Below are 27,405 nucleotides of genomic sequence, written 5' to 3' on the forward strand. Positions count from 1 at the left end.
CACAATAACTGAGAAATCTAAAACAAAGTTCAAAGATAAGAATGGTAAGCTCACCACTGCTCAATCTTTGGCCAATGTGTCAGCTCTATGTAAATCAAACGGCAGTTTGCTGCATGATATTAATCTTAAATTGGGAGAATTTTCTTTCCATTCGAAGAGATGAACTTAAATTAAAATGTTCCATTAAGTTGGAATCTGCAGTGGCTGTGATGGATCCAACTGCTGGAATGCACTGTGGAAAGCCAACAAAAAAATCTGGATGATCTAGAAAGCTGGGAACAGACAAATTATAGCATTTGGCCAACCTAAGGGACTATAAAACACTTTCACTTTCCCCAGGCAATGAAAGTAGGTGAGTTAATGGAGCACTGGCCTCCCACAACCTAAGGTAATAATGCCATAAGTTGCAAAGTGCTCTGGAAATGACATCAAATATGAGCTAAATATTGGGTGATCATCAAATCAAGATGCTGTTTGAACTTTGCAGAGTTGCATTAATCTTGATGAAAAAGATGCAGTAATATATATATACATTATGGGATGAATTTGCACAGGGATTATGTATGGCATGAACTCTGGAAAAATGGCTTAAACAGACAGGTCCCATGGAAATTCATACGCCCCACTGCCGAGACCCATGTACTCAGAGATGAGATAGTGCTAAAGTGCCTTAGTGTTTGAACATAAATCCAAATTGAAGGGATAAAAGCTTCCCTGGTCCTATCTTTAAGGTACTGCAAGAATTGGATCTGGGAACTTTTAAATAAATTTTTGATTTGTGCCACTTCTCGCTTTTCTGCATTGAATTTCATTTGACATGTGTCCACCCATCCCACCAACCTGTCCATGTGCCCTTGAAGACTCTTACCAGCTTCCTCACTGTTTCCTAACCTTCTAAGTTTTGACTCATCTGCAGATTTCAAACTTATATCCTGTGCCACCGATTCAAGTCATAAATGTACATCAAAAACAGCAGTGGTCCAGCCGGACCCAGCCACTGGTGCAGGTAAGTCGGTGTGTATGGATGCCGGTCTTCAGCCTGGATAACTGGGGAGGGCAGCCGGCTGTAAAATCACCCGCCAAACCCAAAAAATCGATGGTTGATATGAAACAATGATCAACCAGCACTCTGGTGACCCCATGCAACAAAAGCTAAAAGAGAAAAACAAAAACAAAAACAAAAACAGCAGTGGTTTTCACACTGATATATATTTCCCTCCAGCTCAAAAACAGCCATAAGCTGCAACTCTCTATTTTCGATCCCCTAGCAAATTTTCAATCTATGCTGCCACTGCTCCTTTTATCCCATGGGCTTTAATTTTGCTAACAAGCCGACTATGTAATACAATTTTATTAGTAATTTGCAGGCCAAATTGAGCAATTTTGCAGTATAAATTATACAAAGGCTTTTTAAACTCTTAATTGGCCACAGGAGAATGCTAAACTCGAGACTTAAGCTGTCCAACAAAAACAAAATCTGAGAAGACTCGGAGGACTATAAAAAGTAGCCATGTGACCTCAAAGCTCTATTTAACAAGGGCAAAGGTGAAGGAGCACCAGAAAGGAAAGTCAATCTAATTCCAACATTTCATGAGGACAATATATTCTTCCTCAAGTTTTGGTAAACATCCACTTCCAAAACATGAGTGCAACCTGTAACTTAATATGCGAAAACCCCTAAAAATGATGACCAACATAATTTGGACATTAGGAACAATGCCCATAACAAACATGTTCAGTATCTGCTTTTATTCACATTGCAGACATTGTAAGCAGGTTTAAATATTCTATGCAATAACATTATGAAAACATGTTGAATTCTGAGTCACGCATGTATGAATTATACTTTCCTCTCTACACTGGAAATTCACTTCACAGTGCAAACAGTTTACGATTCATCATAAGGCAACTCCATCAATAGATTTGATGTGAAGGATGAACTTGTGGATGCACACCACAGACATCATTGAATACAGCAGCTGAACCAAGAACCTTGTTTATTTTCTAAGATTTTATAGTGATTTGATAGAATGTATAATACACATTTACAATATGTTTAGAGCCCCTAACAGATGCAAATACACTAATGGGCAAAGCCACTGGCACAGAATGCAAATTAATTACACCCTGTACTTAATCATGCATTTATTGTATTACAAATACCATCCAATATGTGAGGATAACATGGAAAAAAATAGACAGGGGTTTCCACCCCTCTTACCACTCTAGACTGTGAGTACCTAAGAGCTGAGAGTGCTGGAGTATTATTGATCACTACACAGACTGGCTTTAACCTGCTGCCAGAAGAACATCACACCTCTGCATCATTACTGCAACTATTTAGGTATAGCGCTTTCTCTTGTCAGTCTATTACCTGCTACCCACCTTCATTGCAGCTTCAGAAATTGTCCACTCAAGCTCCAAGGGTGGGGGTAGTTATGATTGCTGTCATTGATCGCATGGTTTAGATAGCCTCAATTTCCATTGTGATTAATTTGCCATTTTTCTCATGAGACAGACCCTGTGGGGATTGGTGCAGTTCCACACACAGTTTATTGGGGCAGTTAGTGTTTGGTGGGATTTTGCCAAAGATAACTGATTACTTTTAATATACCAAGCTGACATGGTGTACTCTGCTACAATTCAGTCTTCTTGGCTGTGACTTGGAGTCCTGATAGTAAAGCTTATAGTCAAGAAAAACGAAAGAGTTGAATTCTGATTGCACAAGGGACAAGTTTCTTAAAGGTGCATATTCTCAATGGGTCTCCCCTCTGCCCCTTCACAGGACTATGCCAATATCCTACTTGACATGGAGGTCAAGTTCCCTTCACAGGGAGTTAAACAGTATATATTACAGTATATATTTAATATTTGTTTTTCAATGAAGAATTAACAGTTGCTTTTATTTAACAGTTTACTTGGATACTAATGATTTGAAAAAAGGCATTATGCTCTTCCAGTATATATTTTAACTGAGATATTTCAATTAAGATTGCATCAAAATAACACAGGACCCCGTGCCACCTCAACTTGCCAGTGCCATTGCTAACAATGGTTTGTATCTTAAAAGGAGCTTCCCACCAGAAATAGGCAGGCTTCTCTAGTCGTCCTGTAGTAGGCTTTTGTGAAAGTGGAAGCAGGTTGATCATTATGGTTACCAGCTGTCTAAGTCTACTGAACCCATTCTGAAACCACCATTATCCTGTTACCACCGATTTCAGTGAATTAGAATTGACCATTAATATCTTCAATGTTGGTAGAAAGTCTAATCATTCATGCACCAACATGATTAGGAACAAGAAGCTCTTAGCACATTTTCAACATGAAAGGAATCATCAATCAATTCAAAGCGCTCCAGTTTTTTCAGTTACAGACAGCTCCAGAGATACCGGACCAAATTCCATGTTCCTACAACTCATGGGGAACTCATGTTCACAGGCTACTGAGTCAGTGAGCCAGTATTTTAGTGACAACTCTGAGCTGTACCTCCTTCAAGCAGAGTTTCCCACTAGGAGCACAGGATTGCAAAATTAACCCTCGAGTGCCTTTGAAAGGATTGATGAAAAGACAATCATGAGAAGTGGAAGTCTTTTGACCTATCGTGGGTACAGTGTGCATTCTTCTCCAATGTAAAGAGAACCCAGCAGCTATGCTGCCATTTTATGCCCAATGCCACATTAATTACAAGCTTTATGCTGAAGCACAATGCATAGCTCTAAACTGCAAAACCAGATCTCACTAAAAAAATACAGTTTTTGGGAAGAATTCTCAGACTGCTTATGGTCACCTACAAAATGATGCCAACGGCTGGAATTCCAATATGATAGCACATTTGTAGACAGGCATGCTGTGTTCAACCTATAACAAGTATTCAAATAATAAATAAAGAATTGGCATAAAGAAATTCTCATCACAGGGGGGAGAAGCCTTTAGACATGGCAAAGCTATGCCTTAGTAACAAGGGGTGGGGAGGGGCAGGGATGGCAGCTCAATCAAACTGCAGAGAGGCAGAGAGCAACTAAATGGAAACTCAGGGAGAGAAGGGAAGTGAAAATAGGATATTATCAGAAAAAGAAGAATAATAATGAGATGGAGAAGGCACATTAAACAAAAGGAATAAAACATAAATGATGATACACGAGCATCTTGAACCACCTTCTGCCTATATATATATATGCATAAAAACACAGTAAGGAGAGTGTTTGTCTCAGTACATTGTTGGCGCATTCACACATTGTTTATACAGGAGAAGAACGTCACCCCAAACACAAAGAAAATACATTGCAGTAGCGGGGGAAGGTACGACATATGGGAAAAAAATCCGTTATTGACATGGCAGCTAAAAGATTATATGTTAAATAAATATTTCTAGGTGTAAGTGAAGCCACAGAATGGCCTGTGCAGAAATGATGCCGTAGCTAAAGGGTATTAAATTGCATGCCTTCGTGTAGTTAATGGGTTGAAAACTGTGCAGGTATTTGTGTAAGGCAGGAACCAATAGGGAAAGAAAACAAACACTTCAGTCCTCGCTGCAATTTCTGTAGCAGACCAGGATCTCCCTTCCTCCTGAGGCATGTGGCCACCATATTAAAACAACATTTCAGCAAAATCCAATGAAGTTCATGGAAGATTGGCCACAAGAGAGACAAAGAGGGAGTATTGGCTGGTTAAATGTATATATAAAAAACCTCGTGTTGCACATGCCACTTCATAAAATTCCAATTTGTCGCATTACAGCAGGATGTCAGTTGTTATATTTTCATCAGTGATGGACTGTCTTTTTTTATTTGTGTCCAGAGAGGTGCTACTGGTAGTTTCTGTGTCGTTGGAGATTTCCTCATCTCTTTTTCGCTTGTGCTTCAGTGAATTTTCTCCCTCACACAATTTGCCCTCAGGGAGTCCAAGAGATCGCAGGCACACAATAGCTGTGGACTGTTCCACCACCTTCTTTGTTTTATCCCTGAAAAGGGAAAAGAAAAATAATGATTAAGGTTATAATGAAAAACGAGTTAGTTAAACAGGCAGTGTGGTACAATGGGGAGAACAGCTGGACCAGCAGCTGGTCATGTCCATAATGTTAACACACGCAGGAGAAATCATGAGATTTTTATCTACATACTGTTGCAATTTTACAGTAGTTATATTGTTTTTCCGACAAACACGTACTCAATGGGAAAATCAGTTTGGTTGTTATCTCTATCTATCTAGTGGTCTACATGCTTGAAATGTGCATGTGTAGACGTCAGACAAGAACAAAGTGAATTCTGAGTGGGAAATCCTATGGAATGGAATAGATTGCTGCTGTTTAGTTGAGACTATAAGAAGTACAAATCGGCATGAGGCATAGAAGAAAAGAGATGAAAATTGGGCAAAGATAAACCAAAGTTGTATATCATTTTAAGCCAATTTGAGTCAGAGTCATTAAAGCACAGAAGCCATACGACCCATCAAGTCCATGCCGGCTTTCTCTACAGCAATCCAATCAGTCACATTTCCTGCTCTATCCACGTGGCCTTGCAAGTTTATTTCCTTCAAGTGCCCATTCAATTTCCTTTTGAAATCATTCATCATCTTCGCTTGTGGATGGTGAGTTCCACCTCATGACAACTTGCTGCATAAAAAAGTTCTTCCTCATAACATTCTTACACCTCTTACACAAAATATTAAACTGTGGCTCCTGCTCCTTTTATTATCAGCTAACAAAAACAGCTTTGCCTTGTCTATGTTATCTAAACCTGTCATTATCCTGTACACCTCTATCAAATCTCCCTTCAATCTCCTTTGCTCCGAGGAGAACAGTTCCATCTTTTGCAACCTAGCCTTGTAGTTAAAATCCCCCAACCCTGAAACCATTCTGGTAAATCTCCTCTGCAGCCACTCAAGGACAGTCAGATCCTTCCTCGAGTGTGATGACCCAAATTGGGCGCAACACTATAGTTGTGGCTTAGCAGGAGATATATAAAGATTCAGCATAACTTCCCTGGTTTTGTATTCAACGCCTCCATTTGTGAAGTCCAAGATCCCATATACTTTGCTAACCACTTTTTCAATATGTCCTGCCACCTTCAAAGGTCTCTGCACATGCACCCCTAGGTCACCCTGTTCCTTCACATTCTTTAGAGCTATATCATTGAGTCTATATTGCCTCTCCCTATCCCTTCTGCCAAAACGCAAGAATCACACTTCTCTATATTAAATTCCACCTGTCACTTCCCTGCCCATTCTGCTAGCCTATCTGAGTACTATTGCAGTTGATTTGTATTATCCTCACCGTTTGCCACACCTCCTAGTTCGGTATCATCGGCAACTTTTGAAATTTTACTCTGTATTCCAATATCCAGGTTACTTATACATATCTAAAAAAGCAATGGCCCTGGCACTGACCTTCGGGGACTCCACTGTCTGCCATCCTCCAGCCTGAAAAATAGCCACCAGCCATGACTCGCTTTCTTTGTCCTTAAGTCAATGTTTTATCCAAGCTGACACTGAACCGCCTATTCCATGAGACTCAATTTTGTTAACCGTCCTTTTATGTGGTACTTTGTTAAACACTTTTTAAAAAATCCACAACCCCTTCATGAACCTTCGCTGTTATTTCATCTAAAAAATTCCATTAGATTATTAGAATATCAGGCTGTTTTATCCTGTAAAAATTCATCTTACCTGACAAGGCCAGTATTTATATAAATAAGTTTTGATTCAGATACCTAACGTAAAAGCAATAGCTCCAAAAACTCAAATTTAAATGTAAAGGTAACCCTAACTAAATGTTATTTCAAACCAGCTGCATAAATGCTGCTGTGTACAAGTGCGTCTCAGCAATGAAAGAAATAGGGAATGGTTTCCACAGATGTGCTGTATGTGACTGGTTATCATTTGAGCATGTGGACCCAATAAAAACCAACCCTCACTGAAGCAGATTACAGAAGTCTGTGACTCAAACCAGAAAGGGAAAATTAATTTATTAAGGTCCTAATTTCGCAAAGCAAAACAGCCCTTCAGCAATTAATAAATAAATAAATACATACAAACGAAGAGGAATCATGCTAAACTTTTAATAACGAAATAAACGTCCAAAAATTCCAGATCAGGAACTGAGTTCACATCACGTTAGAACATGGGAGGACAATGGGAATTTTGTTTTGAGTTTTTTTTTAAATATGTTAATCATTTGCTTGGTGTTCAGTTATTTGCTGCTACCTGACTATAAATAGGCACACTTTACCCTTGTACATTGTACCAGGCAAGAAAGGCTGAGGGAGCATGCCAATGTTAGCAAAAGTCTCGTCACTTGTTAAAATGAAATTCTGTTAATCCTCAAATTAACTGCTGGACAGGGTCAGGAACAAATAAAACCTCACCTGGTCACCCAGCTGGAAAACAACCAGTTTACTCTTTTTATCTTGTATTGGTTCCTTTTCAGAGCAATGCCTTGGTTCAGCCCCTTGAAACATTACCAACACTCCTCAGCTGGAGGTGGGTGAGCAGCTAGGTTCTCTGACCACTGCTGTTCTGTACCTGACTGTTACTGTGAGGTGTCAATTGCATCATTCCACCCTGTGGGGAGGCACCTGAGTTTCTCTCTCATTAAAAAGGCTAGGTTGCAGTCAGCTGTGTGGGAACATGCTGTAAACCTATGCTGTGTTGCTCTATGGCACCGCATGGCGACACATCAACTAGACAAAGAGCTGTTATATCACTAAAATACATAAGATTGGGTTCAAGTACTATGACTTAATTTGAAGGTTAAATGCAGGTTTGAGCAAAAAATAAAATTCTCATTCCAGAAAAATAAGTCTTGATACATTTATAAATTAACTTAATATTTATAACTCTGGGGTTCAGAGTTTGCCTTTTACTGGAAGCCAAGCGATGACAACAAATAAATACTTATAGAATCACAAAGCTTACAGCACAGGGAGAGGCCATTTGGTCCATCAGCTCTTTGCTAGAGCGTGCTAGTATTCCTGCCTTTGCGGAGAATTTTCCGGTCGGCAAGCAGGGGCGGGGCCCAGTCACTGACACGTAAAATGATGCGTGATGACGTCAGGCGCGTCACATGGATTTTCAGTTCGGCGGGTGCGCAGCCGAGTTGGCTGTGCACCCGCTGAACTGTCAAAGGCCTATTAAGGCCTGTTTAAAACTAATTAAATGAGCTGTCCGTCCAACCTTAACGTTGGTGGGCAGGCGAAGAGCCCAGGCGTCCTTCACGTTTTTCATGGAGCCTTATCCACAGACGGGATGAGGTTTCATGAAGTGTTTATAAATTAAATAAAATTTTAAATTAATGTTCCTTGTCATGTCCCAGCTCCTGTGACACTGTCACATGAGGGGACATGTCCTTAAATATTTTCAATTCTTTACTTAAATGTTTGAATATTAAACAAATCTCCCTGAGGTATCTCTTTGCCTCTGGGAGATTTCTGTACTCTTTTGCCGACATGCATGATGGACAATAAATGCTGGCCTAGCCAGCGACACCCACAGTCTGTATATGAATTTTACAAAATCTGAATCTCACTTCAGGCAGTCCCAGCAACTGAAGATTGGAGCTCTGGCTCTGCACTCAGGGTTGACTTCTAGAGAGGTACTCTTGCCTGGTGGGTGTGGATGGCCCAGCTCTCATTGTACAGGCTGTGGCAGTCCATAAATGCGAAATGTTTTAGACTAACCACCCTTGGGATGTGAAGGCTACTGGCAAGGTCAGCATTTATTGCTAATCTCTAATGGATCCCGACAAGTTAGCGGTTGTGAGCTGCCATCTGGTACAGGTATACACCCACAATGCTGCTAGGGAATTCAAAGATTTTGACCCACCTTACTGAAACGGTCCTCAAATCAAAGTCACAAAAGACATCAATTAATCCAGAATGGAGAACAAGAGCTTTGGCCACGGTGCTTTATCCTCCTCGATCTTCTGCAGCCTTTCTTCACACTGACCACGTTACCCTCCTCCACCGACCAGCTCGGTGGGACTGTATTTGCAAGGTAATCCTTCCTAATTCCATGTTGCCCTTGGAGCATAACGTGTTGACATAGGGGTCAGCTTCCACATTTATCCAGCTCTCCACCAGGCTCATGACACTGCCTCTGTGCTGCTTGCTCCACATCCAATCTTGGATGAAGCACACTGTTCTCCAGTTAAACATTGGGAAGACTGAAACCATTGCCACAAACTCCATACCCCAGCCGCCGACTCCATCTTCTGTCCAGAAACTGCTCGAGGTTAAACCAGACTTGGTAGTTCACTTGACTGCAAGGAAAGGTTCCAACTTCATATAGCCCCCATCCAAAGACACCTACTTCCAGCTCCATAACATCACGCACAAGTCCCACTTACATTGATCACCACAGTGCTCACTGACTCACATTGGTTTCCAGTCCCCAAATGTCTCAAATTTGAAATTTTCGTCCTTGATTAATTCTGTTCATAGAATTCCCCCCACCCTCCACTCCATCTCTATAAGTTCTCCAGCAGTACAATCCCTGCCCTTCAAACTCTTCATTTTTCTAACTCCAGCCTCTTGGGATTCACCCCCATCCCTTCACTTCCACCTTTGGTGGCCAAGTCCTCAAATGTTTAGGCGCTACACTCTGAAATTGCCTGCCTAAACCCACCTGCTTCACCAACTACCTCTTTTCCTTTAAGACTTTCCTTAAATCCCACTTTTTTATTCAAACGTCTGATCATTCCTCATAATTGGAATCAAAGCTCATATTCCCCTGTGAAGCATATGTTATATGTTTTTTTTAATGTCAAAGCCACTAAATAGATACAAGGCATGTGACCCTTTCTATTATGAGGCTCCAAACAGTGCAATGGAGAATTGAATAATTATCTGAAGAGAAAAAAATTGCAGGGCTATGAGGAAAAGGCAGGGGAATGGGACTAGGAGGGTTGCTCTCACAGAGAGACTGCATGGACATGAAGGGCCAAATGACCTCTTTCTGTGCTTTAACCTTTCCATGATTCCATAAAGGTGATCCAGCCAATGTTTTGTACAAACTGATCATTACTTTAATGTTGGGCTTTACAGCTCATCTATAAAAGTGAAAATGTGGTTGGCTTCTTCAGATATAAACATGAAGGGCACAAATGTGGTTTCCATAGCATTGCCGGAGATGATGCTATAGAAGCCTAATGCCCTCTGAGTCTGCAACACAGCAGGGAGACGGAGCAGAGACTGTGGAGAGGTGAAGTTCTGCATGATGCCCTCTGCCAAGTTAGAGCTGGAATCCTCCATGCCCCTTGACAGGTACAGAAGGCTGTCAGGCAGGCCAGACAATGCACCCAGAAATCAGTGTTCAAGCTTATCAGCATTTCCTGTATGCCACCCCATCAAAGTCTTCATCTGAGTGCTCTGCCTGTGATCATGCCCTCCTGTGAGCTGGCAATGAACAATCCTTTCTCTCTGGCCTGGCTGCAACCCACTCATGCCCAGTGACTCATGGCATGCCGATCCCAACTTGATACTGCCCCCCAAGATACTTGCAGTGTTAGTATTAGGCCTGGTGAATCCAGGTGTCAGATCAAGTGACATGGCCTCTTTATCAGTGCTTTACTGTGCTCTCTCTCTCTCTTCTTCCTTGGATTCCTGTGGCTGGGCAGGCAGCAGGTTCAGAAGGGGAAGGTTAGTGTGAAGAAAGGGGTGGGGTGGAAAGAACAGGTCCATGATCACACCATTGCTCACCATGTCACATAGCAGGATGAGGTGAGCTGGCCATGGAGAAGGGACATAGAACAGGAATATGGCATCATCCTCAATGTTCTCAGCGATGATGGATGCCACACACTCTGTTGCAGCTGGCTCCAAGATACAGAGAACCATCTCCTCCATAGGCTCAGGGATGGAGGTGTCTTTGCTCCCCCTCTCCAGCTCTGTTCTACTCCCTCCCATTGTGTGCCAGCTTGGCCTGATGTGAGTGGTTATTTAGCGCTGTGTTTGGCTGTCAATGCTAAAGAACTGGAGGCGCGTGGAGGCAGCAAGAGGTGGGTGTGAGGCTGGCAGCATTGGTAGGTGTGAGAGGGTGAGGTAGAGCGTCTGGATGTTAGGGGTGGGTCCTGAATGCCAGGGAATGCTGATAAATGTGTTGAAGTGCGTTAAGCAGAGTGAGGCGCTGATGATGCAGTGGAAGGAGATATTAGGTAAAGTTGCATTCACGGATCTTGACCACCCATGTGAGATCATTAGACTTCTTGTGGCACTGCTGCTAGGCTTTCAGGTCCAACTCTGGAAGCTGAGCTTCCTGGCCAATTGTTCCTATTTCATTCAGGAGGTGATCCTTGAGGGTCTCCTGCAGAACCATGGAGTCTCTTCTCCTGTCCAGCTCCATCACTCAGGCCTCCAGTGCCACATATATAGAGCCCTCTCTCAGCCCTGGTGTTCCATCTTCCATGTTTCAAATTGCAGCATAATTATTCAGTGAAGCTTCCCTTTAAGACGGACAGGCTACCTTTTAAAAGCAGAAGGCAGGTTGCACCACATGCTATTAGCACAATGCTGCTTGGCCCCCTGCTGAGTACAGAGGCAGCTGGCAGATGCTTGGCGCTATGCTACAATCATGGTAATTAGATGGCAGTTCCAACAGAACCCGCACAGACAAGTCACAAATTGTGACCCCCCCGAGCCTGAACAAGGGGGCAAGCCAATTTTTAGTCCAAACCTTGTGTTCATTTGTGTTGATGATATCTATTTCACAACAGTGAAAACAATTAGTAAATATGTCCCTGGGGGTAAGCAATGAAACCTTTAACTGTACATATTAGGACAGCCTGTACTCTCGCAGTTACATCTTTAACCTACTCAACATTTGATTCAGTAACTTTCGAGTCAAAATTCCTGTACTCTGATGTTTGAGACAGGATTTAATATCCAATATGGTAGGAATGACAGCCCCCTGTTGTTCAACATCAGGAGATGCTTTTTCAAAATATCTAACCAAGAACTTTCTAATCTTTCAGTGTGCAGCAAGAATGAAATCCAGCTGCTGTAAGGCAGAAGTTTCCAGGATTGCTTCAAAGCAATTGCATAAAATCTAGAAGGGAAAAAGGGTTTAAAGATTTTAGAAGCCTAAATATTTCTTAGAATATTTAATAATTTAAGTGGATGATTAAACATTTTCAAACAGTCTACCAACATAACTGATGAGGTATTACATACCCTTTTCATTTGGCTGTGTGTGAATAATTTTATTTTTAAAGCTATTTTCTTCCCTTCCCCCACTGGTTTATGCAACATCAGAGCCAAGGCAAACATTCTGCTCCAAGGACTCAAGTCAGTGTTGCTCTGAACTGACTGGCAGGACATGTGGGACAGTAGACCAAAAGTGATTTGGTCGCCAATATTTCTTTGGGAATGCACTTGGCCTCTGACAAGTTCATCTTTCCCTTTCCACCAGTTTTTATTTCCAAAAGGTATCGGCATTGGGGTACAGCTGCATGGGTGCCAGATGCCATTTGGTACCTTTTCTAAGTGGACGTTATTTATGTATGGGCCTAGATATTGAGCGTCAGCACACTATCTGGCCTCAAATGGGGCAGCAGGATGGGCCGTATTCTGAGCTGACTGTGGCCTCACCTGATGAGCACACACATACTAGCCAAGAATAGAATGCTTGACTAATGTTGTCCTCAAGAGCAACAAAGCCAACTGTAGCATCCCTAACTTAAAACATAGCAGAGTCCATGTCCCCATACAGGGGACCACTGGTGTGTCCAGCTGGGCTACACAAAGTTAACCCACTGAATCACTGGGGAGAGAGGAGGGGATGCTCTGTCCTTCCTGACAGCGATGCAATTAAAACTGGGAAACCTACACTCAGCCACACCATGTTGTTGTGCACATGTCCCAAACCACCATTCCAATGACCATCTCAAACCAATTCTAATCTGTACAAACACATTCCAAGCTCAACAATTCCAATCATTTGAGATCACCAGACACCTACAACTGAACAGATTATGGACACAGAGACCATTCTGAATACTTGTGGAGGGGGAATCTCCCAAGTTACAGAGAAGACATTTGGACAGATTGAAAAATAGAAGTTCATCTGTCATTTTCGATCGTGCTGCCAAGCAGACCTGCGGTAACAGCTCCCCCATTGTTTTACCAGAAGGAAGGTAAGACATCCAGTTGGAATTCACTTGCATGGGGTAACCAGATAGTGCATTAGGTTCACAGTTGGCCTGTAACCCTCAAATTGGTTTAAATATGGCTCAGACACAAGAAATGAAAGGCTCCATCTGCGGGCAGTAAAAGTCCTAGGTGAAGTGAGGTCTGTTATTCTTTCATGGGAAGGGCATCACTGGTGAGGTCAGCATTTGTTGCCCATCCTTAACTGTCCTTGAGAAGGTGATGATGAATGGCCTTCTTTAACCACTCACAGTGCCATAAGGAAGTTCCAGGATTTCGACAAGGCAGCAGTGAAGGGGCAGCATTATATTTCCAAGTCAGGGTTTTGAATGACTTGGAGGGGAACTTGCAGGTGGTGGTTTTCCCTTATGTCCACCGCCCTGTCCTTCTCGGTAATAGGGGTCATGGGTTTGGAAGGTGCTGTCGAAGGAGCCTTGGTGAGTTGCTGCAGTTTATCATGTAGATGGTACTGTATGTCGATGGTGGAGGGAGTGAATGTTTGTGGATGATGTGCCGATCAAACAGTCCTGGATGGTGTCAAGCTTCTTGAGTGTTGTTGGAACTGCACTCATCTAGGCAAGTGGGCAGTATTCCATCACACTTTTGACTTGTGCCTTGTAGATGACGGACAGGCTTTGGGCAGTCAGGAGGCGAGTTACTCGCAACATAATTCCCATCTTCTGACTTGCTCTTGTAGGCACTGCATAACATGGCTGCTCCAGTCAAGTTTCTGGTCAATGGTGCCCCGCAAGATATTGATGGTGGTTGATTCAATGATGTTAATGCTGTTGAATATCAAGGGGACATGGACGTTTATTCTCTCTTGTTGGAAATGGTCCTTGCCTGGGGCACTTACGTGGCTCAAATGTTACTTGCCACTTTTTAGTCTAAGCCTGAATGTTGTCCAGGTCTTTCTGCATGCCGACATGGAATGCTTCAGTTTCTGAGGAGTTGTGAATGGTGCTGAACACTGTGCAACTATCAATGAACATCCCCACTTGTGACCTAATGATCTGGGGAAGGTCGCTGATGAAGTAGCTGAAGATGGTTGGGCCGAGGACACTGCCCTGAGGGACTCCTGCAGTGATATCTGGGGCTGAGGTGATTGACCTCCAATGACCATAACTGAGAGGACATTTGGACAGGTGGAAAAACATAAATTCAGCTGCCATTCTCGACTATGCTGTCAAACAGATCTGTGGTAATAGCTCCCCCATTGTTTCACCGGAAGAAAAGTAAGTCTTCAAATCAGAATTCACCTGCATGGGGTAACCAGGTAGTACATTAGGTTCATTGTTTGGCCTGTCATCCTTGAATCAGTTTAAATATGGCTCAGACAGATGAAATGAAAGGCTCCATCTGCTGGCAGTAAAAGTCCACAGGAATTGTCACTGGACTAGTAATTCAGAGACCCAGAGTAATGTCCTGGAGACCCAAGTTCGAATCCCATCATGGCAGATGATGGAATTTGAATTCAATAAAAATCTGGAATTAAGAGTCTAATGATGACATGAAACCATTGTTGTAAAACCCCATTTGGTTCACTAATGTCAGTTAGGGAAGGAAATCTGCCGTCCTTACCTGGTCTGGCCTACATGTGACTCCAGACCCACAATAATGTGGTTGACTCTTAAAAGCCCTCTGAAATGGCCTAAGCAAGCTACTCAGTTGTATCAAACCATTAAAAAGTCTAAAAGGAACAGCCCTAACAGCATTGTGGATGCACCTACACCATATGGACAGCAGTGGTTCAAGGAGGCAGCTCACCATCATCTTCTCAAGGGCAATTAGGGATGGGCACTAAATGCTGGCCTAGCCAGTGACTCCCACATCCCATGAATAAATAGAAAAATACCCATCTTCCTTTGTGCTAGGTATTACTCCAGCCAGTGACAAGTTTTCTCCAATTCCCACTGACTTCAATTTTGCTAGGATTCCTTAAATGCCACTCAGTCAATTACTGCCTTGATGTCAAGGGAAATCACTCTCACCTTACCACTGGAATCAGCTCTTTGATCCATGTTTGGTATTGTAGGCCACGTTTGGTCCATGGCTGAAACGAGGTCAGGAGCCAAGTGGCCCTGGTGGAACCCAAACTGAGTGTCAGTGAGCAGGTTATTGCTGAGTAAGTGCTGCTTGATAGCATTGTTGACGACACCTTCCATCATTTTGCTGATGACCGAGAACAGATTGATGGGGCAGTAACTGGCCAGGTTGGATTTGTCCTGCTCTTTATTGACAGGACATACTTGGGGAATTTTCCACATTGTTGGCTAGGTGCCAGTCTTGTAGCTGTACTGGATCAGCTTGGCTAGAGTTGCAGCTAGTTCTGGAGCACAAGTGTTCAGTGGTGTAACTAGAATGTTGTCAGGGTCCATAGCTTTTGTTGCTTTTTGGGCAACCTTAATCCAATTCCTAGTAGGCATGGGCCTGTAGCACAAAATTGTTCTACTTCAAAACTAAATGACAGCCTTACTCAAAGCTGCCACAGAATGGTTGCCTGAGGGTAGGAAATGGAAAGAATGTCATACTGGTATAGTAGAGCTGAATTTGATGGAACTTTACTTTGCCTCTGGTTGTGCTACACCTAACATGTTTACTTGATGTCAACATACTTGAAATGGGAAGAGCTTCATTCCTAAGCTTTGATGAGCCAGAAACAATTTTTTTTCCTGACTGAGATGGGCCAAACAAGATTGGCTACCAAAAGTGATCCATTTATTCAATCAAATGAGATTATATTTATTACTCATGGGAAGCAACAAACTGCAGAAACTACGATTATTGCCAATATGATCTCAATTAACTGAAACAGCTAAACAGCCTGATACCAATCATTTTTTCTACACACAGAATCTTGCCCATTAACAACGGGAAACTACCAAAGGGGTTGCTGCATTTTTGCAAAGACATCCCAAAGTATATAAGGCGAGTGGAACATCACAAGCAGCTTGCAGCAAATGGTCAGGAAAATTTATGGATCTAGACACTACTTATGAAAGATAGTAGATGGCCTTAGAGAACCAATTGGTCTGGTGCAACTCAGCAGGTCACAGCTATTCTACCTAATTCAACAAGGATCTGGCCCATTTTCTACATCTAATAGTTCCAGTATCTTTAACAAATGTTGCTGTTTCCCAGGCTACATTCTCAGTAGATCATTATACTGTGCAATGGAAGCTCTTTTAAAGCACAAAGTAAACATACTCACATTTAAAAAAAACCTAATCTTTAGCACAGTTTTCTTTAATAGTTTCAAGAGTCTGCAACATTTTGTTTTCTGTAAAGTTCTTTGTTAACATTCAGTCACTAATTAAATACAAATTTATATCTTCATAGAGTGGTGTGTTTAGACTAGGTTACATTTAGTTTAAACTCAGTGCTTAAGAAAACAGCAAAATAAAGTATCAGACTGAGATTAAAGCAGACAAATCTAACTAATTGTAACAAAAAGTTTACCACAGGACTGGATGAAAGTGCCTGGTGGACATTTTAGACCAACTGGATTTTTAGAACCAGGAGTAGGATTTAGTGAGAGGCAGAGAATCAACCTCCACATCACTTACCAACAGGAGGAGCTGTAGTTTTTGTCTGCTACTGTCACAACTGAATTAAATAATCTGTCCGAAGGCCTTTGTACCTAATAAAGAATAAAGCATCCAGTTAAATTATCTGTCTGAAGGTGTTTGGACTTAGCACAGAACATCCAGTTAAATTATCTTTCTGAAGGCCTTTGTGCCTTGTACAGAACAAAACATCCAATTAAAAAAAACACTCAGGAGGCTTGGCTGTATCTGTGGAGGCAGATATAGAGGTAACATTTTAGATCTGTACCCTTTCATCAGAACCAGCAGAAGTCAGAGATCTATCAGCTTTTAACCAACTGTACAGCCTGGGGAGAAGGAGGATTGGAAGTAAAGATTTCTAACCTCTTCCAATTCTAATAAAACTTTATCAAACTGAATCATTGACTCTGCTTCTCTCTCCACAGATGCTGTCTTGACTTGCTGAGTGTTCATTGCATTTTCTATCTTTATTTCAGGTTTCCAGCATCTGCAGTTCTTTGCATTTGGTCCAGTTAAGTAAACCATTTAAAGGTGTTTGCATCTAGCACGGGACAAAACATCCAGTTAGGCATCTTAGTCAATCACTTCAATCAATCAGCTCAGTTTTTTCCTAACTGCTTTTTTAAGATGGCAAAGTCTGCCCAGTTATCCTGGTGCAAATTAAAGGAACTCCGAATACAGTCAGTCATGTAGCCTTTTTCAGCTTTGGAGAAGATGTGATTAGTTGCTTGTAAAGGAGTGTCCATGCTAAGGATTCAATTTCTATGAAGGAACAAAGTTGTTCATCCTCTGTCTGCTGCAAAAATATTTTTACTTGCCAGTTTTGTTTAACTGGATTTTAACATGGGGCAGATTAACACTAACTCTCAAACAAGGATCCTATATTCCTTTAGCATACCAATGGAGAGCCCAGTTAAAAGCATGCTTGCCAGTGTGAAAACGTAAATCACAGTACAAGCTAATGGTTTAAAACTTACTGTCAGATACACTGGTTGAGGAAGCTTCTGTTTCCGACACCACTCAAGTAATATCATTTTGGGGGTAATTTGAGGTGGGTAGTCACGCCTGTAGGGAGCAACACAAAGAACATAAAACAGTCATTTGAAATGCAAATTGTGCATAATTATTTTATTTTCATAACGGTACAATTTGTGGGGCTGACAAAAAGAATACTGAAAAATTTTAGTACAACAATTGTTAAGACAGGTAAGTCTTTGGACATTAAATTAGATTCAGTACAGAGTTTAAAGAAAGGAGGACTGATAGTGCACTCACTACACTGGTTTGTAGATGCTTTGCAATTACTTTCTAAGTCAGCATGCTTACATTCTTTGGCAAACTATTCTGGCTACAGATCTCATTAAATGGTGTTTAAATCTGCCAACAGTCTCCTGCTGTCAGTAGGAAAACGTGGAGACTGATGGAAAAATGGTTAGTGGATGATTTCCACTGGCAGCAGTTTCTTCGACGTTCCACTGGCCATTTTCCTTTATTTGTTTTGTCCCAGGTTCACTTGAGCTTTTCCTTTACAGTACACACATATTGCAATTAATTCCTGAAACTTTTAGTTCCGGGAGGACACGGTGCAATCTGTATTCCGACTGTGATTTATGTGCAGTTGACAGAGTACCATTGCTACCCACTCTGTGTACAGCAGGTTGTGGAAAACATACTTCACTGTTAGGACAGGGAAGACCTTTCCCCAATGTGTGTGTGTAATTCCTGTAAAATTCTCATCTTGACAGCTTGTTAAATTTGAACCTTTTGACTCAGCTGTATGCTACACTGCTTTGCATAGATTTGTGTTCCCTTACCGAGGCACCACTTATGTCCAGATTCATGAAAAGAATAGCTCAACTGTAACTGATAGAACTTTGGTAAGGAGCCAATATCTGAGGCTGCAAGTGTTACTTTTGTGTCACATTAGCGGTTGGTGCAGTTTACGGACCCTTTTGCACGAGACTGAAGCCAGCATGTTGATCTTCCAGGCATGCTCTCTTTTCAGCAGTAGTTGCTGGGTAGTGATTAGGAACCCAAGATGATTCTAACCCCCAGTACAACCCTGAACAGTGAACTCAAGTGCTGCCTCAGCTGAGATCCAGCATGTCAGCAAACTGGTGGTGCAATGAGGATAGGTGCTTAACCCAAGACCTTCCTGTTTGGCACTGCTCATCGACCCTCTAGACAACCAGATTGGGACAGCCCTGTTAGCTTAATTTTCACCCTAACCCAATATAGTCATCACTGTCTCTTTTTCTCTGTCTGAGAAAACTAGCTTTGAAACCCATTTTCTTACCCCATCTACTTTATCCTGGCTCATTCCGTACATTTTGGTAGAAAACTGCAAAGAACAGAAGGATTAAAAAGGTATCTCTTTTAAAAGCCAATTGAAAGGCAGGATATCAAACGTTGACAAGGTCATGCCGATGCAGGGAGGGCTGCTCATTAATAACTAAACATCGTCATGGTCTACTTAACCAACTGTGAATAAATTTATTCTTGGGTTAAATTTGTAAAATTTATAAAAGTCAGTCTTAAGCCAAAGTGCACTGAGTTAATGGGCATAGTAAGAAATAACTAAACGAACTTGGTAAATTTACATTATGAAACCGGGGAATCTGATTACATTGAAGGTTTCAAAACCTGATGGATGTTTTCCTGTTAATCTTTCAAAAAATGATCAGCTACCAATTTCAATCTGATCATCACAAATGTGCTTGTTTGGGGATAATACAATGACCAGTGTGAAAGGTATTAAAGATGTCACTAAATATTAAGCCTCAGTTCTCTAGGACTTGCCCTCCATTCAACTGACTCCAGATATTTGATGCGTGATTACAAATGTTCTTTCATCAGAATGCCCTGGTTGCAGTAGGCAAAATAGTTCACTTCTCTGACATCAGACTTTATAACGCAAAGTTTGACTTAATTCTGACAAGTGGCAGGATAAAAAATAATTTATATATATATAAATTCTTAAGCTATTAAAAAACTGTAACCATAAACTACCCCAAAGGGCTATTCTGAAAAAATGCTTGCACAGGCCATCCAAAAAATTTAATATCACATTCTAATTATTGTAATTGTTTTGCAGCCTTACTTGTTAAACCTGACTGCCATTTGTATGGCATCAGGAGATCCATTGTCCCCAGATTCTTGTTCCGATTTCTCTTGAGATTTTGCTTTCAACTTTTCCCTCTTTGCTTCCAAGCAAGCCGCAACTTCTTTATAATACTCATTCATTTCAAAAGCCTCACTGTTTATAGGAAGAACACAACCATGGTTACTAAATGGCCTTTAATGTTAGTCACAAAAAATTGAGTTTTAACAAATTACATACCTAATGTTCACTACTTGAAAAATTATGCATTTTTGTATCAATATTCTATGAGGGAGCAGGGAGAAATCAGAAGCCAAGTGTTTTATTGCTTGATACAATTCTTGTGTGATCACCTCAAATTATTTTTATGACAAGAGTGTTGCCACCTGTGTTGTACTCCAGTCTTAAAACAATCTCAGTGGCATTGCTCTGGCTTTTGAGGCAGAAAATTGTGGGTTCAAGCCCTACTCCAGCACTTGTGCACATAATCTGGACTGACACATTAATAACAAGTAATGAGGGATGAAAGGATCAAGGGTGCCTCCTCAACCTCGGAAAAGAACTCAAGAAGGAGGAATATCCAGTTGTTGTGACCCATGCAGGAACCAATGACATCGGTAGAATGAGGAATGAGGTTGTGCTAAGAGAATTTGAGAAGATGCGTCCAAATTAATAAGAAGCACCTTAAGGATAATAATCTCTGGCTTAATACCCAAGGCAGGTGCAAACTGGCAAACAAATCAGAGGTGAATGCATGCCTCAAAGGGTCATGTGGGAGACAGAGGTTTTGATTCATGAAGCACTAGCACCAACAACTGGGAAAGAGGGAGCTGCTTTACTGGGACAGACTCCACTTAAACTGACCTGGAACCAGTGTCCTGATGAAGCAAGTAACTAGGGCTATAGATAGGGTTTCAAGCTAAAAAGTGGGGTTTGGTGGGGGTGGAGGGGCGCGGTATTCAGTTGATGGGTATTTATAAATCTAAAGAGAAAAGCAGTGTAACAATTGGGTCAAGATGATTGTGTTAGGAAAGTTTGAAAAGGACGCGGACAGCGGCGGGGACTTCAGTTTAAAAAGGACGCGGAGAGCGGCGGGGACTTCAGTTTAAAAAGGACGCGGAGAGCGGCGGGGACTTCAGTTTAAAAAGGACGCAGAGAGCGGCGGGGACTTCAGTTTAAAGAAGACGCGGAGAGCGGCGGGGACTTCAGTTTAAAAAGGACGCGGAGAGCAGCGGAGACTTCAGTTTAAAGAGGACGCAGAGAGCGGCGGGGACTTCAGTTTAACTTCAGAACAGAGAGGTTAAAACAGCAAGACTTAATTAGGAGTAAGGGTAAAAAATAAAAGCAAGAGTCCATATTCTGTTTAGTTAAGATATGTCTGTGGAGCTCAGTCCCATGATTTGCTCATACTGCACTATGTGAGAAATCCTAGATGCTCCTGGTGATCTGGATGACCATGTGTGGAGGAGGTGCCTTCGACCGATGCAACTCGAGCTCTGGGTTTTGGAGCTAGAGCAGCAGTTGGCGGCACTAAGGTGCATTCACGAGACTGAGAGGTTTGTGGATAACACGTTTCAGGACATGGTCACCCCGCAGCTTAAGGACGTGCAAGCAAAGAGAGAACGGGTGACTGCCAGACAGAAGAAGATGATCCTGAGTGCATCTCATCACAAACCGTTTCTCGGCCTTGGAAAACAGTGAGAGTGACAGTTCCTCTGTGGAGGCCAACCAGAGCCAAGACCATGGCACTGTGGGTGGTCCAGCTACTCAGGGCGAGGGAGTAAGAAGCGTGGAAGGGCAATAGGGGACTCATTAGTGAGGGGAGTACACAGGCATTTCTGCGGCCATTGACGTGACTCCAGGATGGTATATTGCCTCCTGGGTGCCAGAGTCAAGGGTGTCACAGAACGACTGTAGGGCATTCTGAAGGTAGGGAGGGTGAACAGTTGTGGTCCATGTTGTGACCAATGACATCGGAAGAAAGAGAAAAAAGGTCCTGCAAGCAGGACTTCAAAGGTAGTAATCTTCAGATTACTCCCAGTGCCACGCAGTAGTGAGTATAAGGACATAAGGATAGAGCAGATGAATGCATGGCTGGAGAGATGGTGCAGGAGTGAGGGCTTTAGATTCCTGGGGCATTGGGACCATTTCTGGGGGAGATGGGACCTGTACAAGTTGGGCGGGTTACATCTGAACAAGAATTAGCATCCTTACCAGGAGGTTTGCTAATGCTGTTTGGTGGATTTAAGCTAAATTGGCAGGGGGATGGGATCCTGAAAAGTAGTTCAGAGGAGAGAGAAGCTCAGATGGGGAAGAATTTACCCCCCTTGGGGGGGAAGTTCAGGAGCGGGTGCTCCGATCGGCGCCCCCAATTGGGGGCGTGCCGCCATTTTACAAGAATGGCCCGCCCAGCGTGACGTCCACCAGGAAGTGCTATGTGTCCCGTGTGCAGGAGGGGGGGTTGGGGGGGGGAGATTCCCCAAGCTGAGAGTGCTGCCTCAGGGAGATTGGCTTCAAATTTAAAAATGGTAAATGTAGAGAAATAAAATTCCCCTGACATGGCCCCTCATGTGACACTGTCACATGAGTTGGGACATGTCCATCACTTTTAACCAAACTTTTATTAAATTTTAAAAAAACTGATGTGAAATCTCATCCCGCCCGTGGATGAGGTTTCATGCTTTTTCGGAAGCCCGCCAGGGCTCCCGGCCTGCTCGCCAACCTTAAGGTTGGACAGGCAGGTCCATTAACTAGTTCAATTAGTTTTTAAATGGCTTCAATTGGCCGTTGACAGGTTGGCGGGCGCACAGCTGATTCGGCTATGTCCCCACCGACCTGAAACCTGAAGTGATGCGGGGTGACGTCGGGAGTTCTGCCCAATGTCATTTCGCGTCATTTTAAGCGTCAGTGAGTGGGTCCCACCCCCCACTCGCTAACCTCAATATCCTGGCCATGGAATTAGAAGTTAAAACACTAGTAAGTGAGTCTGGAGCGCAGAGGAAACATAGGCTAGGCAAGAAAGAAATGAGTTTAGCAAGGCTAAATGGAATATATTTTAATGCAAGAAGCCAAAGGAATAAGATAGATGAGCTGAGTGCACAGATAGGCTCGTGGGAGTATGATATCATAGCTAAGACCGAGACTTGGCTAAAGAAAGGGCAGGATTTGCAGCTCAACATTCCTGGTTATAGGGTATTCAGATGAGACAGAGAGGGGGATAGAAGTGGAGGGGGGCAGTCGCAATGTTAATCAAGGAATCAATTATAGCAGTGAGGAGGGATGATACCAAATGAGGCCATATGGGTAGAATTAAAAAATACAAAAGGAGCAAACACTCTATTGGGTGTGTACTATAGGCCCCCAGTCAAGAAGAGATAGAAGTCAAATATGTAATCAAATTTCAGAGAAATGGAAGAATAATAAGGCAGTAATAGTAGGGGATCTTAACTACCCAAATATTAACTGGGATAGTTTTAGTGTGCAAGGTAGGGAGGGAGCAAAATTCTTAAGTTGCATCCAGAAGAACTTTTTTAGCCAGTATGTAGAAAGCCCAACAAGTGAGGGGGCAGTTCTGGACCTAATATTCGGAAATGAGCCTGGGCAGTGGAAGGCGTATCAGTCGGGGAGCATTCTAGAGATAGTGACCATAACTCAGTTAGATTTAGGATAGTTGTGGAAAAGGATAAGGTTGGGCCAAGAATAAAAGTTCTAAACTGGGGAAAGGCTAATTTTACTAAGACGAGATATAATTTGGTCCAAGCGGACTGGAGCAGCTACTTGCAGATGAAACGGTGTTAGAGCAGTGGGAGGCATCACGAACGTAATAGCAAGAGTACAGGGCAAATATGTTCCTGTAATGACAAAGGGAGGGACCAAGTCTGGAGAACCCTGGATGTCAAGGGACATCAAGGTTAGGATTAAGAAAAAAGGAAAAGCTTATGGCATGTACCGAGGGCACAATATGGCAGAGTCCCCAGAGGAGTATAAAAAGTGCAGGGGGGGACTTAAAAAGGAAATTAGGAAAGCTGAGAGAATGTACAAGAAAATGTTGGTGGGTAGAATTAAGGAAAATCCAAAGCGGTTTTTTAAATATATAAAGAGCAAGAGAATAACTAGGGAAAGAATAGGGCCAATTAGGGACCACAGAGGTATTGTATGTGTGGACCCGGAAGAGGTACAGTCCTCAATGAATACCTTGCATCGGTCTTCACAATGGAAAAGGACGATGCAAGTATACGCATCAGGGTGGAGAGCTGTGAAATATTAGAGGAAATTAAGAGAGAGAGAGAGAGAGGAGGTACTAGCAGGTTTAGCAGCCTTAAAATTGGATAAATCCGCAGGCCCAGATGAGATGGATCCCAGGGATTTGAGAAAGGCAAGGGAAGAAATATCAGGGGCCCTGGCAGTAAGTTTCAAATCCTGTCTGGCCACAGGTGAGGTGCCAGAGGACTGGTGAACTGTTAACATTGAGGGAGGAAGGGATAGGCCAGGGATTTACAGGCCAACCAGTCTAATCTCAGTGGTGGGGAAGTTACTAGAAAGAATTCGTAGTGACAGAATATATTTGCACTTGGAGCGACATGGATTAATCAGGGATAGTCAACATGGATTTGTTAAGGGAAGGTCGTGTTTTACAAATTTTATTGAATTTTTTGAGGAGGTAACTAGGAGTGCCAAAGAGGGTAATGTATTTGATGTGGTCTACATGGACTTTAGCAAAGCTTTTGATAAGATCCCTCATGGTAGACTGGTCAAGAAAGTAAGACCCATGGGATTCAAGGAAAAGTGGCATCCAAAATTGGCTGAGAGACAGGGAGCAGAGGGCGATGTTTCTGAGACTGGAAGTCTGTTTCCAGTGGGGTTCCGCAGGACTCGGTGCTGGGGCCCTTGCTGTTTATGGTGTACATAAATGATTTGGATTTAAATATAGGAGGTATGATCAAGAAGTTCGTGGGTGACACGAAAGTTGGTAGGGTGGTAAATAGTGAGGAGGATAGCCGTAAACTGGAGAAGGATATCTATGGACTGGTCAGGTGGGCAGAACAGTAGCAAATAGAATTCAACCCGGAAAAGCGTGAGGTAATGCACTCGGAGAGGGCTAACAAGGCAAGGGATTACACGATGAATGGTAAGACCCTGGAAAGTACTGAAGATCAGAGGGACCTTGGTGTGCATGCCCACAGATCCCTGAGGGCTGCGGGACAGGTAGATAAGGTGATTAAGACTGCATATGGGATACTTGACTTTATTAGCTGAGGCATAGAATACAAGATCATGGAGGTTATACTGGAATTGTATAAAACGCTGGTTAGGCTACAACTGGAGTACTGCGTGCAGTTCTGGTCACCACATTATGGGAAGGATGTGATTGCATTGGACAGGGTGCAGAGGAGATTTACCAGGATGCTGCCTGGGCTGGAGGGTCTGAGCTATGAGGAAATATTGGATAGGCTGGGGTTGTTTTCCTTAGAGCAGCAAAGGTTAAGAGGAGACCTGATAGAGGTGTATAAGATTATGAGGGGCATAGATAGGGTGGATAGGAAGGCACTTTTTCCATTAGTAGAGGGGTCAATAACCAGGGGGTATAGATTTAAGGTAAGAGGAAGAAGGCTAGGAGGGTAGTTGAAGAGAAAGTTTTTCATCCAGAGGGTGGTGGGAGTCTGGAACTCACTGCCTGAAAGGGAGGTTGAGTCAGAAACTCTTGTAACATTTAAGAAGTATTTAGATGTTCACTTGTGTTGCCTTAGCCTCCAGGGCTATGGATCAAGCACTGGAAAATAGGATTAGTGTAGTCAGATCTTTGTTGACTGGCGCGGACACGATGGGCCAAATGGCCTCCTTCTGTGCTGTAAACATCTATGAGTCTATGAGGAAGGAACAGAGAGTTTAATGGTAATAGTACATCAGTGAATAAGTTAAATCAGGGAAAAGGTGAAAAGTTTAAATTATGAGCACTTTATTTGAATGAACAAAGCATTTGTAACAATATAGACAAGTTAATGGCACAGCGATAAATGCGTTTGATCTAACAACCATTACAGAAGCGTGGTTGTACGATGACCAAGATTGAGAATTAAATATTCCTGGGCCCTTTATATTCCAAAGAGACAAATAAATGCAAAAGGTGGACTAGCCGGTGTCTTGGGGGGTGGGGGGGGGGGGGGGGGGGGGGGGGGGGGAGAGGGGGAGAGAGAGAGAGAGAGAGAGAGAGAGAGAGGGTGCAACCCTCATAATAAAGCCTGACATAAAGACAGAAGTAATGAAGGATCATGGCTTGGAAGAGCTGGAAGTAGAATTAATGTAAGTGGAGATAAGAAATGAAAAGGAGCAGAAAACACAGTGGTAGATAGGTCCCCTAATAGTTGCTATACTGTGGGACCAAGTTTTTAATCAAGAAGTGAGAGGAGATTGTAACAAAGCTAATGCAATAACATGGCATCAGTTGGCAGGAAAATGCTGGAGTTCATTATTAAGGAAGTATTGCTGAAAAAAGATACATGCCTAAGCTTTTTGTCTAGCACTGATCAGGATACTCGCAAGAATACCAATTTAAGGGGGAAAACAACAATTTATACTGTATGTGAAGGGACTGCTGATTGGTTGGCAAGTGGTGTTGCCATGGAAAATGCACCACTGATGGTGACTGACAGTTAACTGCTAAGCATCGCTGACTCATTCCTCAGGGCAATGCTTTGACCAATCAGGGTCAAGCTGCCTGGTTTAAATTTCAAACAATGCTTGGCAGTTAGCTGTCAGTCACCATCACAAGTACATTCTCCATGGCAACACCACTTGCCAACCAATCAGCATTCTGTTCTGTTCAGTCTTTGAACCCGGTTCAAATGGCCACAGAAGGGGAATACTTCATTATTTGCAATCCGAGCAGTACATAGCAATCCCACTTGCCTGCCTGTATTGGAAATTCGGAAATGAAGAGCCTGCAATTTTCTGTCTGTTAAAATTACCAGAGGAAGATTTTGGGCAGTGCAGGGTGATATATCCTACTGGCAGCTAGGACATTTACCAGCAGCACAAGCACCAAACAAATCATCTCAATATAGTCCAATAAAATGTGACATGATTCATATCATAATTCAGCACAATATTCAGAAGTTAGTTATTTATTCAAGCTTCTGTTCATGGGCAGCACAACTGGAAAGTCTTTTTAGTGCATGTAAAATAAACTGAATGAAAATTAAAAATATAAACAAGTACAACTTATTTTCTTTGGGGACTTATTGATTCATTTCACTTTACTTGACAGAATTACAACCTAGACTTAAGCAAAATCAAAACGTAGCTACTTGGAAGAGGTGTTTTAGATAAAGTTATCAGAAAAAATTCAAGACTCATGACTAAAACATGCATTTTCCTCATTTCAGACAATGCCTGATGTATAAAATCTGGTGTTTGCAATAGGAGGGCACAGGCAGAACACGTTCACGTTAAATAAAATGTAGTCAACAGCTGGCATATTAATGAAAAAAATAAATGGTTTTCCAAGAACAGAGGTTTTTTTTACATTTTGTTCCTGTCCTGTCAGTAAGGCTCCTGAAGGATATAATTCAAAATCTTATGTGCGCATCCGTTCCTTCTGCTATGA

At 42.4% G+C, this 27,405-nt stretch overlaps 1 protein-coding gene across 3 annotated transcripts in view; it reads right to left on the bottom strand.

The window, feature by feature from the left end:
- Positions 1-1,993: 1,993 nt before the first annotated feature.
- The window catches only part of dus2 (dihydrouridine synthase 2), a 115,506-nt gene continuing 90,094 nt past the window's right edge, over positions 1,994-27,405 (bottom strand). For 2 of the 3 annotated variants that reach the window (XM_041191904.1, XM_041191903.1), the window contains exons 13-16: positions 19,803-19,958; positions 17,680-17,767; positions 16,703-16,776; positions 1,994-4,960 (exon numbers count right to left, since the gene is read on the bottom strand). In XM_041191904.1, the coding sequence (XP_041047838.1) occupies positions 4,732-4,960; positions 16,703-16,776; positions 17,680-17,767; positions 19,803-19,958 (547 nt within the window). In that variant the 3' untranslated portion in view covers positions 1,994-4,731. Of the gene's footprint in view, positions 4,961-8,817; positions 9,254-16,702; positions 16,777-17,679; positions 17,768-19,802; positions 19,959-27,405 lie in introns of all 3 variants that reach the window. The other variant, XR_005943557.1, reaches the window with a different exon arrangement.

Source organism: Carcharodon carcharias, chromosome 7, assembly GCF_017639515.1.
Source record: "Carcharodon carcharias isolate sCarCar2 chromosome 7, sCarCar2.pri, whole genome shotgun sequence".
In the NCBI taxonomy this organism is placed as follows: domain Eukaryota; kingdom Metazoa; phylum Chordata; class Chondrichthyes; order Lamniformes; family Lamnidae; genus Carcharodon; species Carcharodon carcharias.